The sequence below is a fragment of the Clarias gariepinus genome, chromosome 25 (genome assembly GCF_024256425.1).
Source record: "Clarias gariepinus isolate MV-2021 ecotype Netherlands chromosome 25, CGAR_prim_01v2, whole genome shotgun sequence".
Lineage (NCBI taxonomy): Eukaryota > Metazoa > Chordata > Actinopteri > Siluriformes > Clariidae > Clarias > Clarias gariepinus.
Window position 1 is genome coordinate 19203909 of NC_071124.1, and position 20060 is coordinate 19223968.

The 20060-nt window shown below is 39.8% G+C and overlaps 1 protein-coding gene across 5 annotated transcripts in view; it reads left to right on the forward strand.

The window, feature by feature from the left end:
- The first annotated feature begins 1239 nt into the window (after positions 1-1239).
- tcf3a (transcription factor 3a) overlaps positions 1240-20060 on the forward strand; it is a 32208-nt gene continuing 13387 nt past the window's right edge. For 3 of the 5 annotated variants that reach the window (XR_008356339.1, XM_053486397.1, XM_053486399.1), the window contains exons 1-8: positions 1240-1786; positions 7382-7500; positions 7593-7665; positions 15607-15677; positions 16595-16670; positions 18871-18908; positions 19033-19162; positions 19307-19356. Coding sequence is in view for 4 of the 5 variants with exons in the window: in XM_053486397.1 (XP_053342372.1) it covers positions 7426-7500; positions 7593-7665; positions 15607-15677; positions 16595-16670; positions 18871-18908; positions 19033-19162; positions 19307-19356 (513 nt within the window). In the remaining variant the exon portion in view is untranslated. The remainder of the gene's footprint in view (positions 1787-7381; positions 7501-7592; positions 7666-15606; positions 15678-16594; positions 16671-18870; positions 18909-19032; positions 19163-19306; positions 19357-20060) is intronic. The other 2 variants (XM_053486398.1, XM_053486400.1) reach the window with 2 other exon arrangements.

The following is a 20060-nucleotide window of genomic DNA, read 5'->3' on the forward strand; positions in this document are numbered from 1 at the left end:
TTCTAATGAAGACTGGATTGAGTTGATTAATGAAAGAACTTTAAGAGGGCAAGAAGATCAGGGAGAGCGAGGCATACAGTTGCCGGTAATGCAATCTATTGGATTCCAATCGCCGTTAAACGAAGAAGAAGGTTTTGTATGACATTGTAGGTTATTATGGCCTTTTTCACTTCGCTGGACCAAACAATTTTTCTAAAACTGTACTGTTCCATTCACAAATATCACTTCCCAAATCAGACAAAAAAAAGGAAATTTTTGCATGACAGAAATAATCATGTTGGTGATTTGTACTTAAATAAATGTAAAAATGTAAAAATAATAAATGAAAGGTCTTTTTTTTTTGCTTTGGAATTCCCACAACACTGAATACATAGTTAGCACTTCATTTAATTCATTCATTCAGTTTGTATACTACTTTATCCTATGTACAGGGTCACGGGAGACCTGGAGCCTATCCTAGGAGACTTAGGGCACAAGGCGGCTTACGGCCTGGATAAGGTGCCAATCCTTCGCAGGGCACACACACAGCGGGCGATTTGGGAATGACAATTAACCGAACCTGCATCTCTTTGGGCTGTAGGGAAAACCCAAGCACCTAGAGGAAACTTAAGAACGGGGAGAACATCTAAATTCATAAAGGTGGGAATCGAACCCTCACCCTGAGGTGCGAGGCCACAGTGCTAACCATGCCACCTAATTCAATTCAATTCATTTCAATTCAATTCAATTCAATTAATTTGTATTCATATGGTTCTTTTAACAATGGTCATTGTCGCAAAGCAGTTTTACAGATTTTAAAAAAAGATGGAAATAAGTTTGAAAGATGTGGAAATATGTTTCAATTATAATTTTTATTTTGTTAGTATTTTATGTTATGATTTATGTCCTAATTTTATTTGTAAATGACCAAGAAAAACAAGGTTTGGGTATATAAAATAAGCTTACATTTCATTTTTTTTTACACTGGTAAGTTAAAAAAAACATCAGATCAGAATTTCCCTGTATTGGTGGTATGTGAAACAAAATATTAAAGCACTTTTTTCCCCCTTGGCTTCCTGTTGCCATTCTTTTAAAACCGGGGTAGGGTGTGCAAGGAAAAAAGGGGTTGGGCTATTACCTCTCGGCGGTTCCTATTCGTTTACGGATGTGTCAATCAAACACATCGAGGACACCTATTGGTCGAGGGTTCTTTTGGTTTATCGCAGTATCTCCCTGTGTCCCACTCCACTCATCATTTTCTGCCGTGTCACTCCGCGCGCGGGCATAGTGCTGTGGTAGTTAGTTGTACGACCAAAATCGTTCGATTCGCTCCCAATGTTGTGAGGTATACGATTGATTATTTTGTTGTTATACATTGTTAAGTGGCAGGATTACGATTCGTTTTTGGTGGTGGCGCGTTGGTACGTGGTGTTGGTGGTTTTTTTTGGGCGTTTGAAACCGGACACCGCTGTAACGTCCTCGCTTTGCGGCGGAGTGATACCGGTGTCGGGGATGACAATGTGGAGGAGGCTAAAATGTCTACTAGGAAGATGAAACGGTTAGCACTGCAGCGAGTATAGTAGGAAAACTGTAGTCTGTAACTTGGGTAGAGTTCATGCTTGAGTCGGTAGAATTAAGATTAGCTCGGATATATTATTCCTGGGAGAACTAAACTCAATTATTCAGCGGTTTGCAGGGCCTGAAACACGGGAAAGGGGGATTTCGTCCCCCAACTTTGTTCTCTCTCTCTCTCTCTCTCTTTCTGAAAGCACTCCATTTGGATGCCGAACAATTGAGCCGACAAAAGGTAAATATTTACGAACATTTCCCCTCTTTAGGTTCAGTGACCGCTTTTGCCTTGCTTTTTTATTCGTGTGTAGTGCTTTAACTTTATTCTGCTTTTTTGAGTTGTGCAACCAATTTTACTTTGTACCCAAACAAGATAGCAACTTTTTTTAGAAAGCAGGTTTTAAGTTTAAAAAAAAAATTTTTTAGTACGTGCTCCATTCTGTGTGTGTGTGTATGTGTGAGTGAGTGAGAGAGAGAGTGCGTGTGCTCGCGCGTGTGCATGACCGTAGGAAACAACTTCTTTGTTCCCCAACGTCAAGTGTAAAAGTTATATATTTGTAAAGTATTTATAGATCTTCTTACATAGACAAAGTGTTGCTTATCCGTTTTAAGGAGTTTTTGGAGATTTTTAATTTCTCCCCGAAAAAAATGCACAAACTTTTAAGCAGATCATGTTTATTTATTTGTGTTTTAAGGTTAACATGAAATTGTAAAGCTCTTGAATGCGCACTGTGTTGGGAAAACCGATACACAGGTTCGCGCGTGCGAAGAGGTTTTTTTTATGCAGCGTTCAATAGCTCAGTTTGTTTATTCAAGTTTTCATGAATAACTTTCCACCATATGCATATTTATATCTTGTAAACATATTTTCTATCCAACACGAAGGTAAACACCGGCTTCCATCTTAAAAAAATAAATACGGGAGCGCATATTAATTAAGAATGATAAACCCGCTTTGGAAACTTTTTTCTCTTCTTTCCTTTGTGTCGTGCGGAGTTTGAGGCCCGTTCCCCCCCCACACACGCCTCACGATTCCCCGCGAACCGTTTCCGTTAAATCTTATCGTTCCTAAAAAAAAAAAACGATTACACAGCGATGGGGGCGAACAGATAACGCGTTTCCACCTCCGATCGATAAGGATTTATTTGTGTCCATAGACAGCTGGAAAAGAAGACGACGACGACGAGGAGCAACAGTAATTCATGGAGGGGAGGGGGTGGGAATGGGTGTGAGGGTAGCGTTAGACTCTTCATGGCGACTTGGGGGTCACTTTTTGAGAAACACATCCCTTTCTTTTCTTTCTTTTTTTTTTTTCTTTAGCTCTTTTCAGTGTGTTAATCTTTCATATGAGAGTAGAAACCATTTTTCTGGGTTTCATTTTTCTGTGTCAGCAGCAGGAGAATGAGTCTTGACTGAAACAAGTGTGGAAACATTAAAGTGTGGAGTAGTAATGATGAGGACGAAGCGGCTCTTTTGATGGAGTTTGATTGACAGGTCATGGCTGCACGTGGCTGCGAATGTCCGCGCGCTCACGCTTTGAAGTGAACGCTTGCAGATTTGCACAAGTGATAAACCTGCCATCATCATATAATAAAACTTCTTATGGGTTATTCTACAGCTAATATAGTGGACAGTAATAGCTTTGAACTTGCTAGAAATCTCGTGGATAAGAGAAACTATCTAGTTGCAATAAAAATATATATACAAATACACTTTTTTTTTTTTTTTTCTACAAAAATATTGAGGGAGGTGGGGGGATAAACCTTGACTTAAGCTTGGATTTTTAGCATCTAATTAAATGCATGTTTCTGTGCAAGCTTTCACACCTTTTAATCAGTTTTGTCTTTATTTCTTTGAAATTATTCTGTTGATTTGGTTTGGATTCAGCGAATGTAGGTAAACATCTCATTAAGCAGGAATATTGTTATACTTAATAAAAAATGACCTAGACGGGTGCTCCTAAATCTTTAATTAGCTTTTTAGAAATTTGTCAGGAAAATAATCCCAGGTCAAGAATTACCAAAAACAAAGCACTTTTTTCCTTCACTTTTTTTTTTTTCTAATTGCAATAAAACCTCCCTGGTCCACCTTGGTCCAGATGGTTTTGAGCCAGGGTTTGATTCGGAAACACTGAAAGCACCCTTAAAGGTTGGATAGTGTTATAACAGTGATGACTTTAGCAACTGTATTCAAGACAAGTATGACATAACAGACTCATGCATTTTGATCTTGAAACAGTTGTTCACAGAATTGGTGTTATACAATCACAGCCTTTCAGTGTTTTAAAGGCTCTAAAAAGTCTATGAGCAAGGATTTTGAAACTATAATTAAAGTTGTATCATGCCCTAGCTCCAGCTTTCTAACCTGCTAGGAGATTTTGGTGGAAAATCCTTCCTAAAACCGCATCATATAGTCTGATACTGGAAAACATTTTCCTTAATACTAAATGTCTGGTGAACTAGTTGTACACGTTTTAAAAGAATTTCACTTCAGTTCACTGTCTGGGAACCAAAACAGTTTAACAGCAGTGTGAGCACGATCTGAGTCAGTGTATAAAAGGAAGAAGAAAAAAAGGCAGTGACTGTGATGTTCTTAAGCAAGCATTTTGTGATGTACGAGAGCGTTTAATTCATACCTGTACACAGTTATAAGAGTAAAAGCTTCACTTATTTCTCTAAATAATCTTGTGCTACACTAATGCACTTATCCCAGGGTTTCACTAGTGCTTGAATCCCATCGAGGTAGAAAGTTTTCTCAGTACATGTGGGCCATAATCAAGCTGCCTGCTTCATGTCTAAAACGCTGGCCTTTCGGGAACTTCTTTAGTGACCCAAACATGTGGAAATAGCTTGGAGCAGACGTGGTGTTGGTGAATGATTGATAATATGTACAGTTACAACAGAAAAACAATGAGCCACCTCAGCCTGGTCATTCGTGAACAAACAGACATCTTTTAAAATCTTTTTTGAAATGCTTTACTGCAAGTAAAAGTACTGTGCTTGAAGTCTACTGTAAACATAAGTTTTTATGCCTTTATTCACCAGAAAGTCCCAGTTTGACTTGAATGCCTCATGTAATGTATTGCTATAGCAGTATCATGGCATCACAATATGTTGCAGCACTAATCAAAAGTAAAAGAACATCAGATTATTTTATTGGGGTTTTTGTTAAGAAATCAGACTGGGTCGGTTCATGCCTTTGTTTTCGGATTCTCATCCTAGTTATTTTAACATCAGTCACGGTCAATAGAAAATAGTTCATTGAGTCATATTACAATGATAATCAGTGGTCTGTATTTATTTTTCAGTTCTTTTGTATGAAGAAATATTTTTTTTATTCCCGAAGGTCAGGGAAGAGATTTGGTATAATCGACACGAGAAATCGAGGCTGAAGAGGAAAAATCTATTAAGCAATTATGTGACGATAATCAGTGGCCATTGAGCCAGTGCTACGTTCATAATGCTTTAATTGGTTTGTATGGTGCATGTGGTGGAGCAAATTCTCTTCTCCATCAGAGCAAGTGTAAATCGTCTTGGCTTGTCTTTCTTAGACGTTTGCTCGTGCATGTTTATCCCAGGAAAGAGACTTGGTCACCGTTTCCTGTCTTTCCATTTTTTTTCTTTCTTTGGAACGGTGACGACATGTAAGCTGTACATCCGGTGAGATCCGCCCGTGTTTTTTAATCCGCGTTTAGCGAGAGATGATGGCTGGATTGTCTCTGTGAGTTAGTCAGAGAGCAGATTAAAGTCTCTCGTGGCCCCTATTTTACAGCCTTAACGCTTTAACATCTGCTGTATTTGGAACAGGACGCAATGTTGTGGTGCAAGTTTATAGTTACTGCTTCATACAAATCTGAGGCATGGATAGGATGTCGGAATAGACTATATCGTAGTTTCTGCTAAAATATTACCAGCTGTTTTAAACATTTCACAACAGTCATTAATAGTTTTTTTTTCCTAGGTTGTAATTTTAACTCGACTGAAACTCACAACTCTGAGTTTAACTCAGGTCTGATATTCCAGTTAAATAAGCATGGTGTTCAGGTGTGGTCGCTTGTTTTAGGCTTCTGGACCAGAGATTTGCGCCTAGTGTGTATCTGGTTAACCAACAGCTGCACGCTGTGATGTGGTGCATTGTGGGAGAAGCCAAGTTTGCAGGGTTTTTTTTTTTGTAATGTGGAATAAAAGCGCTTCTCAGATCACCTCGCTTCTGTTCTGCGTTAAATCATCGCTGACCACTTCACATCGGCCAAGCGTGTACGTATGATTACATATGATGACGTTCAGATCTCTAGACTTCTCAGCTTCATTCAGAAGTGTCTGGATTTTTTTTCTGATGCAGCGTCGAGTTACGTGTAACTCCTCCTCTGGCTTTGTGAGAGTCGATGATTCACTGTGTTGCACGGTTTATTGGTGTAATGTTGGTTTGACTGGGTCGCCAATGTGCGCCTGGTTTCTGTTCTTCTCAGGAAATTAATTGTTATTCTGTAAATTCTGAGCCCTTAACGCTCTTCATCCAGTTAGCTTAGTTTGTGTGTATTTGAATGAATATATATATATATTATTATTATTTATTTTTTTTTCTAAAATTTGGTGGATTTACCCAGAGACGACACTTTACTGTGGCTGCAAACTTTAAATTCCAATGTGGGTCGGATAAATTTTTTGAAATTTTTTTTTTTTTTTTTTTACAAAAAAATTTATGGGTTGTCCTCATTTTTTAAAAGGTCTCCTCTGAGTGACCCGAGTCTAGTTTAACTTGGTCCAATTATCAAAACTTTCTCCCATGTTGGACTAATATAAACACCCTTCTGTTTGGTGTGCCATCACAAGCTCTGCTCCCAAACTTGTATGCATGGATTGAAAAAGCAGCAAAACCATAAACTGACTAATATTCATATAAGACATCACAGAACAGGAGCACGCTATGTTCTTGATTGGCTGGAATAGTGTCGTGGTGCAGTCTGTGCTGCTTTTGTTAGTTACCCGTTTGCAGAGCCAAGGCCGTGTATGGAACCTGGATTTTTTTTTTTTTTTAATTAGCTCACAGTTAAAGCGCTGGGCAGCCACTGTTTATGAACTTACAGAATCTCACTTTTTAGGATTAAAATCACAGGCTTGTGATTTAATCACAAATCCTATGCCTGACCGTTTTGCCGTTCTGTTTAGCCAAGCTAGAAGACAACCCAGTTGAGCAGTTTTACACTGAACTACTCAATGCCAGGTTTCAGAAAAAGAAGTCACATGAGGCAATTACTTTTCATGTTTTTGAAACAACAACATGTTTCTATATTCGCCAAATTGGGGAACCCCTGGCGAGATATACCTGTTGCAGGTTAAATAAAATGGTGTAAGGATGAGAGTAAAGTCTGAGCTTTAAGGAAACAAAAATATTTGCTGCTTGTAATGGCTTTGATGTGATTAGATTAGAGGTCATGTCATTAGCACGCACAAGTTGCGTGCAATTTGTAAAAAAGATTTTTGGTTGTTTGGTTTTTAAGTGGATTTATTGGGTTGCTAAAAAAGATAAACTGGTCACCTGTGTTTTATTACATTAGCTATGACTTTTTAGTGAAGTTAATTTCATTTCTTGGCAACCAAATTAGAGATTTGCGTAGCACTTTTACTTGACATTCTACAAATTGATGCGTCCACCCCAATCCTTTTTTTAAAAAAATGTTTTGTTAAAATTTTTTTTTTTAAATCATTCTCTCATAATGCCTGTATTTACAAACACAAATTGAATGCACGCTTAAATGTTTTAGAATTTTTTTTTATTTTTCATTTAATATTTTCATGAAGCTCATTGTTCTGTTGTTTTCTCTCTCCTGCAGGATTGTAACGTGGCAGTGTCTGTGTGTGTGCTGAGAAAAGAAAAATGAGTGACACCGGCATTAGGATGGGCACCGCAGGCACGGACAAGGAGCTCAGTGATCTCCTGGACTTCAGCGCCGTAAGTGCAGGTTTCTGTCCGAACCTCTCACGGCGACGTGCTTTTACACTTTATCCGTTCGGTGTAAACGTTTGTTTCTGCTTCCTCTCTAGATGTTTCCTCTTCCGGGGATGACTGGGAAAAACAGACCCAGCGCACAAGCCGGAGGTCAGTTTGGAGGCTCAGGTAGGCCATGTGCGCTACTCAGCTTCTTAATAAACATGAGATCATGAGAATCCTCTGCTTTATTTACTGAAATTGTGATATAGAATATTTAACAGTTTTAATAATTTGTGCCACATTTCATGGCCAGACACTTTAATCGTGAAACAGCTGTATGGAAAAGATAAGAAATGCTTTTGATAGAATAATTCCTATAAAATAAAACTGTCACGTAAGGATCTTAACAGATATTTTATTTAATCTTATAAAAGGGTTTTTTATTTTTTTATTGGCCAAAGATCTGCAAATATTTTTGTGTTGCTTGGATAAAGTAGTGTAAATTTTATTTAATTTTTTTTAAGCATGACTGACATTTTAAAGCATGGGCTTTTTTATTGTTCTTTGCTAATTTCATACAGTTCTCATAACGGATAATTTACCACGTTAACAAACAATAATTGATTAATAGTTAATAATTAACAATTACAAAAATAAAATTTTTTCCCCTTAGTTTAAGTTTAAACAGTTCTAGCAGGACAATCCTAACAAATAAATAAAGCAAATATAATTTAAAAAGCAAATAAAAAATAAGTCTGTGAAAAATAATTGCATCTCTGTTTCCTCATTCAAAATCAAGAATGAAGTTCCTGTGTAATATTGTGTCCTGTCTGGCCTGTAAGTGCACCCTCCTTTGGTTCATAAGTTAACAGAAATCTGAGCTGCTGAGAAAGAAATATGATGCAAAACAAACATTATTGGTTAATAATGCTAATGTAAAGAATATTAGATAGTTAAACATCTCTAATTGTGCTGTAGTAGTGCACTCTTCTGGTCATCATTTTTGCTGCCCTCCCGTTTTGCCCTCCCCGCCCCCGCCCCATCTCACTCCCGCCCTTCCCCCGACCCACACAGACAACAAGAACAAAACAGTTAAACACAAATAAACAAGCCAAACCTTTCTTACCACTCATCACCCCAGCGTTCTCTCTCTTTCTGGATCGCTCTTTGCTTGTCTTGAAGCACTCTCCCTACCCCCTCCTTTCACACGCTTTCTCTCCAGGGTGAATCTTTAATGCCTCTGTTAATTACTCTGTGGTATTCAGGCGAGAGGAGCTTTCCCCCCTTCTGTAACTAATCACCTGTAGTGTTGTAGTGCGCAATATAACAGAGTGGTTCACTGGAGACGAGCTCGCTTTCCTGTACAAAGCCTGATATTAACTTACACTCCCTGTTTGAAATAAGATCAGGGCGCAGAGACACGCTCCTGTTGAAAGTGTGCACCGTAAAAAGGTGGCGGTTACTCTCATTGTCCAAGCGCTTGGTTTCCCGTATTGTAAGACGCAGTGCTCGCAGGTCTTAGGACACAAAAAAAGGTGTTCTGCAATTGTAGTAGAGCAAGACATGAGTTTCATGCGGTTTAGTTACGAACAAGCAGGCTGTGTGTGTCTGAACACTTTGGACATGTAAAGGAGTCAAAAGCAAAATCAATCTGTGAATGCTCTTTAGTGTCAGAGAGAGTGAAGAACACGCACGCACATGTTTACACAATTCTGTAAAAACGCGCGCACACACTCCTATACATGTCTCTGTACATATACATGCAAATGGTTAAGGACTTGCATGCAGATCTATATCCGTACAACGGGACACTCTCCTTTTCACAGACACCTATATATAATGCAAACTCGCATGCACATTCCGGTACATCCATAAAAACACCTTTTCCGGCACACACACACACACACACACACATCTCTATCTATAGACAACCATACAAAACTATGTTGAATCTTTGTCTATATCCACACTAAGAATGTTGATTAATCATTAATCAGTTAATTGCCGTTAAGATTTTGACAGATTGTGTTTAGCATATTAATGCTCCGTAGCTTTAGCTGTAAGGAAGAAGGTATTGATGTTCGAGAAAAGAAACACATGGTCAGAGTTTACCTTGTCAGGGTGTGCAAAGTTGAGCCGGCTGTGTTGCCAGATTGGCAGTTTTCCAGTAACTGGGATACTTTATTACCTTTAGTCAGAAATTGTAAAATACACAATGTTATCTGGCAACCCTGATGAGCATGTGAGCATACACGCGCAGGTGTAAAAGTTAATTTGGTTTAAACCTTTGGCTCAGTAATATAGGCTACATATACAATGCGGACAGCGGCAGTGAAGCTGTGTTTTACACTACAATGATTGAGTTTCGCAGTTTGTCGTGGGATAGCACTTGCGATCTGCACTGTGGAGAGAGAGAGAGATCAGATATATTACCTAGCGTCCGTTTTATTTAGCTTTGCTATTCTGTTTTGCTTAAACAGTTTGGGCTTTGTTAAACCGTCGTGCATAACTAATTTGTTTGCTTTGCAACACTAGGAAAAAAGCATTATTACAATTAATAATTCATAGATTTTTAGTTAAGTGTCAGTTAAGAAACGTGCAAAATTGCAGGGTTAGGGACACACAGACACACACAGACACACACAGACACACGACTGACGGCTTATATGTGGACATGCATGGCCCTAAGGGTTATGCACATGCAGACTTCTATATTTCTATACACAGCGTTCCTTAAACGCGCACACCGCTCTATAGCCTATATACTCAACAACAAAGTTCCTAAACACACAAATGCAGCCATACTCCGTACATCTTCAACAGCTTTAATTTCACCTGTATGTGAACACACACACTGTCACACTTTGCCGTAGGAGAGTGTTATAAAAATGCCCCAGTCAGTCACACTTAATTGACATTCCCGATGAGATGGCCGGCATGTGTTTACACGGTTTCAACACTCGCGAACGGTCACACATCAGAGCCTTTTCACAAGGTAAAAAACACCCACTGAACTGCCAGCGCTTCCTGAAACCATTCACACCGACCTTCTCCACCTGGAGCCAGACTTTACTAAAGCCTCAACTCTAAGTAGCCTTGAAGAGGTACAACTTATTGCGAACTAGAGTCTGTGTATGTGTGTGTGAAGCAGCGAGTTGTCTGTGTGACTAAAATAACTCGCTGTGTCCTGAGCATTATTTTGTCTCTATGTTCCAACACCTCACGTCTATTTCTCACTGATTATTATGATGATGGTGATAATGCTGATTCAGCTAAAAGTACCATCACTACAGACCATCGTCTCTCACACACTCATTTGGAAATGCAGACTCACTGTTGAGAACGGTTCATCTCCATCTTCCTGAGGTTAGCTGCGGAACTCTTCGTGAGCCGCGTCTCAGCTGCGGTCGCGCGATGAGATCAGTGAGCGTGAGGAAGAATCGATTCCCTGAGGTGTTGCTGGCCAGAGAGTTTCATTTACTGAGTATGTGAAAGTGAGAATCACCGGGATATATATATAACAGCAAAACTCCGCTGAAAGACGCAGAGGAACACTGAGGTTTGCATGAAGCAGAACTTTCCATTCCTGAAGGCAGCCTTGGGCCTCTAAGTGAGAAAGGAAGCGTGAAGATGTGGGTTTTTTTTGGTGTGTCTGTTATTTTGTACTATTAGTCTTTAGATTTTAATTCAAATGAAAAAGATACTTAAATTAAAAGTAATAAAGTAATAGCAGAATTGACTGTTTTAAGTCTCAAATGGCAAAAAAGGCAAAAAATATATCTGTAGTAATCTTTATTCACATCTGGAGTTTGGAGTTTTTGGCCGTTTTGGTGTTCGCAGGTTTAGAACTGTAAATCATTTTAAGTCATTATTGCGTTTTTAAGGCGTCATGTTAAAACCTCAGTTCCATAGCATCGAGTTGCAAGTTTATTATAGTCTGATTTGTCTCAAACAGCCATACGAATAATAGGTTTTGAAATACTAATTAGTTAATTAATATGTAAGAACATATGTAATAAATGTTAAGTGCTGCGGAGCTTGTGGTGATTGTTTCAAAATGACATCCTCTATGCACCACACTCCAGGCCTGTAGGTGGTGGTATTGCACCCACCAGCCCTAAAAAAAAAAAAAAAAAAACCAAAAGATGATAGACTTTCGGAAAGTGGAAGCGATTTCTATTTTCTGTAAAAGTAATAGTGTATTTAAGGATTCTGAAACTGTTTAATGTTTGTAAGTTTATCTAAATAATTTAAAAAGTGTGAATGGCTTCCAACTCAAAAAACCGACCAGTCAATTCAGTTTGAAAGAATCAACCAAGAAAAGAACAATTAAATGTCAAATAAATCTTCACAGGATCATTCCCAAATAGCTTCTTGTACTATTACATACTACTTGTTCTCACTACATACAAATCAGTCTAGTGACCAAAAAATCGTAAATGATGCCATGAGGCAAGAAAAGCAGTCATATCTGAACCTTCATTCAGGTTTGGTGAGCTAGTTAAATAGTTGATGCAGACTAAAAGAAAACGAGGCTTCAGATTACTGAGGATGGCACCTCTTACTGAGTAGCCGTAGTCATGTTCTCGCTATATTCCTGATGTAAAACATTTCAACACTTATAACATTTTGAGGTTCCAGCTCTCGCGTCTGAAAAGTCTTTGTCGTCTGTGCGAGTGAAATAATGCATCTTGTAGACTAAATCTGAAGGCACGCTCTAGTTAGAACATCGAGAAGCAGCACGCCCCCGTGGTGAGTGTTCTGTTTAAACCCATGTATCAGATAGAAAGTTTTGGTTTCAGGAAGTTAGTGTCCCCCCGCCTTAAAAAAAAAAAAAAAGAGGTAATCAGGATATGTAGCAGTCCGGCAGTCTATGAAACCTTTTTGAAGACAGGGTCGCTACAAATAAAGTAACAAAAAAATATCTACTCGTCCTGGGAGGTTTTTAATGGCGCTACATGACGGAGAGCTAAGATTCGGAAAAAAAAATGAACCCCTTTACATGGCATTTCTGATTTATTAAAAAAAGAGGGGGTTGGGTGCATTTCAAATTGTTAGATAATGTAAAAAAAAAACAATAACAAAGTGTAACAGATGTGGCATATGATATTTATTCTGCAAAAATTAGAAACTGTGTAAGACTTGTCATGAATAATCGATTATTATCCTATAAATAGCTTTGCCCCATCATTAAAAAGGATGTTTTTTGCAGTTTTTTAAATGTATCTGATCTGATAAAACATGATCTGTTGTGGTATTATTCATAAACGTGCATGTCCTGTGGCTTTGTGGTTTTAGCCCATGTGTGTATATATATGTGTATGTCATAAGTTACACTCATAGCCTATGACTCAGGGGTGACTAGACCTATTCCAACGTTTTTCCTTGTAATTATAGCTCGCTCTTTTATCGGGCTTACGGCTTGCCCGCTTTTCCCTAATGAGCTCAGTGTATGTGTCGGTCTTGACTCACTCTCTGAGCTCTAACATGTGCACGCACACACACACATATGCGCAATGTCTCAGTCATGCCTGCGGGGCAGAAAGCGGCATAGAACTAAGGTTTCACGACTGGCAGCTTGTGTGTCTATTGTCCTCTGTAATCACTGTGTCTGTACAAACAGGTAGCGTGCGAGAGCGCTCCGAGCCGATGAATAGCACATCGGCCGTCCAGACGCTAATGACTCAGCGGCTTGTAAAAAAAAAAAAAAGAAAAGAAAAGGAATGATAGACGGGCAGGCGCATGTACACACACAAGTACATGTCCACAAGGAACTGAGAACCTTTAGGAGGAGATAACGCCGTGATTTCGGTGTGCAGGTCTCTCACGTGACCCCGCGGTCATGCCGACACGATCATCTGCAGCCCACAGTGGAAAAGTGCATGTTGGGTTTTTTTTTTTATTGAGCTTTCAGAACGAAGTTTTGTTTATTCAGGTGCTGGGGGAATGGCTCGTAACTTCTTCTGGGCGCAGCTTTTTCCCCTTAAAGACTAAATTTTTCTGGTGCACTACAGCAGGGTGATGTTTTTTTGTTTTTTTGCTTTTCTTTTTTTTTTAAAACACATTTTGCTCCCTGTCTTCTATTAATCATCCTCGGTGTTAATAAGAGTGAACGTTCAAGCTTATGAATATGGATTAAAGCTATTTTCGAGCGTTTCTCTTGTACACCCCCATGTATCATCGCCCTCCTGTTGCCTCTCACATTCCACAGTATTAGCCGTCTTGACTTCACGGAGAGCTGGAAATAGCTCTCTCTTTCTCTCTCTCTCTGCACCCCAGCATCCTCAAACCTTTGGTGTTAAAATGTTCCGTGCTTGCAGGAAGTCCCCGCATTGTCGAAGCGCGGCGTTAAATACACGGCCCATTAATGAGCTTTCCAGAGGCATTGTTTAAAAGCAGGTACCATGGCGCAAAGAAACAGATCGCCGTTCAACACGCTTGAAACGCTCTTTCCTGTTTTTTTCGGTTCTGCTCCGCCGATGATGTGTGCACGCGCTGACAGGGGAGTCGGATAGCTGCACATTTCAGAGCGCGCTAGTTCTCTCAGAACGCGTGTGTTGATTGAATTTTCTGACATGAGCTCACGTCTCTCCACTCGAAATCAGCCCAGAACGCTGGCAGCAGATTACGGTTGTCACGGCAATGGCACCGGCCTCATGTTTCGCTCCGGTTCCACTTCGTTGCCGACGCTGTCAGGAATCCATCCTTTCTGTCTCTCTCTTCCTCCCTCCCTCTGTCCCTTCGCTTTTAATTAGACAACAAAAAATATATGAATATTCATATGTCTGGTGTTCATTAATATGCACACTTATGCAAATGAGCTCACAATTAAGGCTCTTCTCCCCAGAGATCATCGCCAGCGCTGTAGTGAGGGAGCTGTGCCTGAGGTGGGGGATTCTGGAAATTTTTAAGTTAACGGTAGCATATCGAAAACGGCAGATTAAAGATTAACAGCTGGTGTCGTGTCTTTACAGACGTTCAAACCAATGTTTATAACACACTTGTCACTAGGCATGGGAGTCACCTCCCGATACGATATCACATGGGTGATGATTTTAAAAGTATTTAGCTTTTATAAATATTCCGGTTCGATGCTACATTTCTACATGCGAGTTTTTGTTACAATTAAAAATTTTTCAAAAAGTTTTATAATTAATTAAATGTAGCCCGTTTCTTATAACATTAGTTTTCTCACTTAAAAACTGAATGCACCATTTATAGCGCATGCCATTTTTCGCCTAATTAACACACGTGGTGTTTTGAGACTGGTGTAAGCATGTGTAATGAGTGGGTTTGAAACTAATCCGCTCAGAGTTAGGCAGATTAAAACGTGTTTTTATTTTATTTTTTTTATAATCTAACGCCATAAAAGCGTGTCTGTCGCACCACTTGGAAGCTTCTGCACTTGTTACAAAGTCGTTTATATCTGAGGCTGATTGGCCGAACAAACCGGAAAACCAGCCAATTCTAGTTAAAATAAATAAATTAAATTAAAAACATTTTGAAGTCGAGAATCGCCACACAAAAGAATCGTAATTCATAACTGAAACGATTTCCCCTACGATCTACTTGTCATACCTTTAGATCACACTTCAGGTCATATAGCTCAGTGAATTTTCACTTAAGTCCTGGCGTAGGCAATGAGCGTACATATGAACGGAGGAATGATGGTGTGCAGTCTAACAAGCGTGAGGTACTAATGAGGCAGCAGCTTGAGGTGTAATACAGCATGTCACCATATTTTTATTATTTTTTTTCGCTTCCATTTTTATCCAGCATGGTGAAGCATCAAAAGCCAATTAATCCCCTTCAAATGGACGGATTTACCCGCAATCTATTCTTAATGGTATTCTGGCTTGATCCAGCGCAGAAATAGCTCACCGTCTACGCTGCGCTAGCCTTTGGTATTTTTGCATTGTTCCGATTTCACGGCTTTTATTAATAGCTGACGGAATCTTCCGGAATGACTCGCGCCGAGCGGTTACTTTCTCAGCCTTGGCACCGGAACAGGCCAAGTAGGCTGTACGCTAAAAGGCCTGTTTATAAACACTAATGTTAATTCTAATCACTTCAGGGGTTTAACATACAGTGCAGGTGTAATCAGCGACGTGTGTGCTTGTGTTGCAGGTTTGGAAGATCGGAGTGGATCCGGATCCTGGGGCTCAGCAGATCAGAACAATTCATCTTTTAGTACACGGGTAAGAAGCGACATGGCTTTGAGTACATAAAGCACGTAGCATGCTAAGACAGAGCAGCTTTTACGAGCTTAAACAGTCTCTGTCAGCGTTCCAGCCCATTAGGTGTGAGAAACGGACAAACAGAGCTGGGTGTTTCATGTGTTTGCTCGTGGTGCTGATGAGTGACTGTCTCTAGAGCTTTTCAAGCTGAACAAAAAAGACAAAGCCGCTTTTTGACTTTGCGCACCGCTGTTTACAGCGTTCTGCAATTTCAATCTGCTACAAATTGCTCAGACGTTTATTTATTTATTATTTTATTTAACGGACGATGACCGAGTAGATTCGGTAACAATCGTCTTTTTCGATCAATTTAATTTGCACATCAATTCCCCTACACCCCCGCAGCTTAAGGTTCCACATCTTCACAAGCTCAAGCCATGACCGATGATAGAATTAAACGAAATGAAGGATCAGACATAGCTCTTTAGCCGCTCTATGAATACCCTCAGACTGCTGGAACCTAATAGCGGAGTCTCATTTCGTGATCCTCAGGAACGATAAACGTTTGAGCAAGGTGTCAGTAGGTCAGTTGGTCAGCCAGCAAGCATCAGAAGCGTAGCGCCATTAATCTGATAAGAGGCAGATAAGACGGCGGGATCAACCCGATTGCTCAGTAGACAGCCTACATGAGAGCAGTCGAGAGTAAGGCAAATATTACAAAAATAATAATGTATCCAAAACAAATGATTTCGGTGTTTTATAGAAATTATTAAGGGTGTTAAGTGCAAAAAAACAGAAACAACTCAAGCATTGTTCTAATAGACGGTTTTCTGACGGTGCTCTTGGTAATGTCCTTGCAGCGGGTAGTGTGTGGGAACATTTGCTCTCAGTTGTGGTTGTGGTGTAAATGCTTCTTTCTTTCGTGTGGGTCTGCGTAGGCATTCGACAGTGTGGGCCACTACGGTGAGCACGAGAGCATGTCGCCTTCATCGATGTACAGCTCAGGAATCGCAGGTATGCAAATTCAACGAATTTAAACACAACCCTGGGCATTATTATAATCTGGTTTAGGTGTTGTATGTATAAAATTTCACTGATGCTATTCACATATATAATAATCTTCAACTCCGACACATTCAGAACGTATTTATTAATTTATTTTTGAGGACCTGTTGGATATACAGTAGGAACTCTGTTGCTATGTTACTTTTTGTAGAATGTCCATGATGCATGTTAGGGCTAGATTATTCGCTAAAAAAAATAAAAAAATAAATAAAAAATCAAATGACGCATTGCATCACATTGCGAGCGCTTTGAAAGTATTTTTAAGTAAAGTATGAATTTCAGGCTGTACTACATACTTTGCGATTAAATAACTGCACAGGCCCGTATTGTGATTTCTCTTTTCATGCAGTTGATTGCGCAGCATTAATACGTTAATAAGTTATCGGTATCAATAAGACGTCAGTAAATAAAGCACACGATTTTATATCATGAGGACGAAGATCACTTTTTCATCAGAGTTCTCAAGATTTATAAAGAGAATGCTTCAACACCTGAGTGCTGACAGTGTGGGCAGAAGTTTGTGGATGTGCATCGTCATGCAAGATCATAACACCCTTTGATATCAGTCCCCGGCGTTGAATCTGAAATTTGGACTTCGGCTCTTCAATAAGCATCTCACAATAACAAGCATGGTCGATTGTTGAACCTTTTTCCTAATAATGTTCCAATTCTGACCCTTGAGAGTCCCAGAGAACTATAAGCATCAATTTTCCAGCTTGATGGTCGACTTTTTAACCTTTTCTCGGTCTGTGATTGAGGATGTTCCCGTTCCATACTCTCAGGCTCATAGTAATGCATCCATGTCTTGTCACCAGTAATGATACTCTTTACACAAAAAGACAACAAAAAAAACAAATCCCTGCAGGCTGCTCACAAGTGGGGCATCCAGTTTTGCTTACACTGCAGTTACAAGTCAACCGATGTAACACGTTCACTTTTGCACAGCAGTGACTCGCCGGAAAGCGCTGATAAGATGGTGCAGCCAACAGAAGTTGCCTCATCCTCGTACTTGGATTATAATTTCATTATGTAGATCGTCTCCTGTGGGTAAATTGTTACTAAGAAAAAGCATTAGAACGAGTGCGTTAAGATAAACCCCGGGAGCTTTGTTCTTAGCTCAGCTTCGGACTAGATATATTTAACGGTTTTCCAGCACCGTGTTAGACGTGTGCTTTAATAACACTCAAATGAGAAGACTCGCTCCGTTGTGTCCGAACCCTTGGCCCTGAGATTTTACTGGAATCCCCATGCCAGAAGGTGTCTCGGTGGAATTCCCTCAGTTAAAGCCCACTTTGGTGGTGTTTGGGGTGTTGGGGAGAGAGTCAGGAGTGGGGTTAAGTCCGCTGGAGCGCAGCCCTCTCCGCTGGGACTTAAACAGGGGGAGACGGCCGCTTCTCATGAACATTGGTAGCTAGGAGGAGGAGAAGGAGGGAGGGGGGCTGTGTAATTAGCGCCGGAGCATTTATAATGGGCCAGTTTGTTGTTTGGAGCGCAGGCTGAGGCCGTAAACAGTGCACCTCATCCACTCTGGCAGCCCAGCAGAGCCAGATGGAGGCCGGCCAAACACGGGGAGAGAGAGAGAGTAGCCCTTCATCCAGCACCGTCTCGCCATTCATTACACACTACAGTAGTGTGCTCTTGCTTTGATATTTAATGTATGCCAAGGATTTGTGTGATTGCGTTTAATGTCGACAGGCTTTATTTATTTATTAATTTATTTGCACAATATTATTCTGGCAGCAATAAATAAGGTTTGTGCGTACGTTGTAAATACATCATTCTGTTAAATATCCATTTACATGTCCATTACCAAATCAAACTAATGCTTGTGTGAGAAGCAGCATTTAGTTTTAGCTATACCGAAATAACAAGAAGCTTACAGTATGCCTTCCAAACATCTTTATTAAAATCGAACACACCTCATGGATGACCCATCCCACGCCCGTTTTGATTAAGATCATGGAACGAGCCTCGTGATTATTCCATCCAAAGAATATTGAACATGTTTTCACCTTATTTGAGAGTAAATTATTTTTGATTCATGTGCATGTACGAAGGTTTTTTGTTTTTGATTTACTGTCCTTCATTTCATGGAGAGTTAAGCGGGCTTCAGATATGCCATTACTGAAACATTCATTGTGTGTTGCAGGGAAATCAGACAGAGGACCTTACAACTTTTCTGCACAGGTATTATCATCATCATCATCATTTAATGGAGCTCATGTATTCATGCTTCTCATACATGCTTCTTTAATGATGTCGTGCTGGTTTTGTGTTGCTCTTTGTAATTCATCACCTCCTCTTTCCTCAGCAGTTTCTGCCAGGTGGTGAGATGTCCATGTCCAGTCCTGATGGCCTGTCTCCCTCTGGTGTAAAAGCCACATCACCATTCTACGGATCTTACCCAGCCACTCGTAGAAGGCCTTTGGAAGGAATGCTCGGTGAGAATTGGCTAGTGAGCGTAGAGTGCTCTGGAGAGCCCCAGATATGATATATAAAAAAAAGAAGAAAAAAAAAAGCAGCTGACACTCATAAACATTCGTGACTGTGACTGGGTTTTTTTGTTTTGCCTGCTCCTCGTTTAGATACCCCGCCGAAGAAGATCAGGAAAGTACCACCTGGTCTCCCATCCTCGGTAAGCGCAGTCATCTGTGGTCTGTGGGCGTCTGAATTTTTCTGACATATTTGTGACCTCATTAGGAAACCATAGTTCTGTCAGAGCAGAGAGCCCGAGTCTGAATCTGGGGCTGGATTAACAATGTTGCATCAGACACACACACACACATGCACACACGCACAAAACACATTTACACAAATCGTACAAATGCACACATTCATGGCCAGACATTTGCTCAGGAGGTTTTTCTTTAAAAAACAAAACAAAAAAAAACAACACTCTTATAAATAAATACATATATATGTGAGCATAAACCATTCAGCTAGAAGCGCCTTTTCTTATTTTTAGGGTCGTGCTTACTCATGCAATTTGCTGTTGAGCATTCATGCATGTGTTTTTATGTGTCAAAATAATAAGCCCGCTCCACCTTCTCAGACACACACAACACACTAACACAGTTAGTGTCCACAGTCCACAGCAGGGAGAAGACATTTAAAAAAAAAAAAACTAGATTCAGATTCCAGGTCCTTAAAATATTACGTATTCATGTATTAGAATTATTGTGATTTAAGATTTCCCAGGAGGAAACAAACTCTGAAGCATTACCATGTGTCTGATCTGTAGCTAGTTCCAGTATTAATACATGCTTGCTGTATATGAAAATTATTATTTTTTTTAAATAAAAGTGAAAATAATTTGATATTTTAACACTTTACCATCAT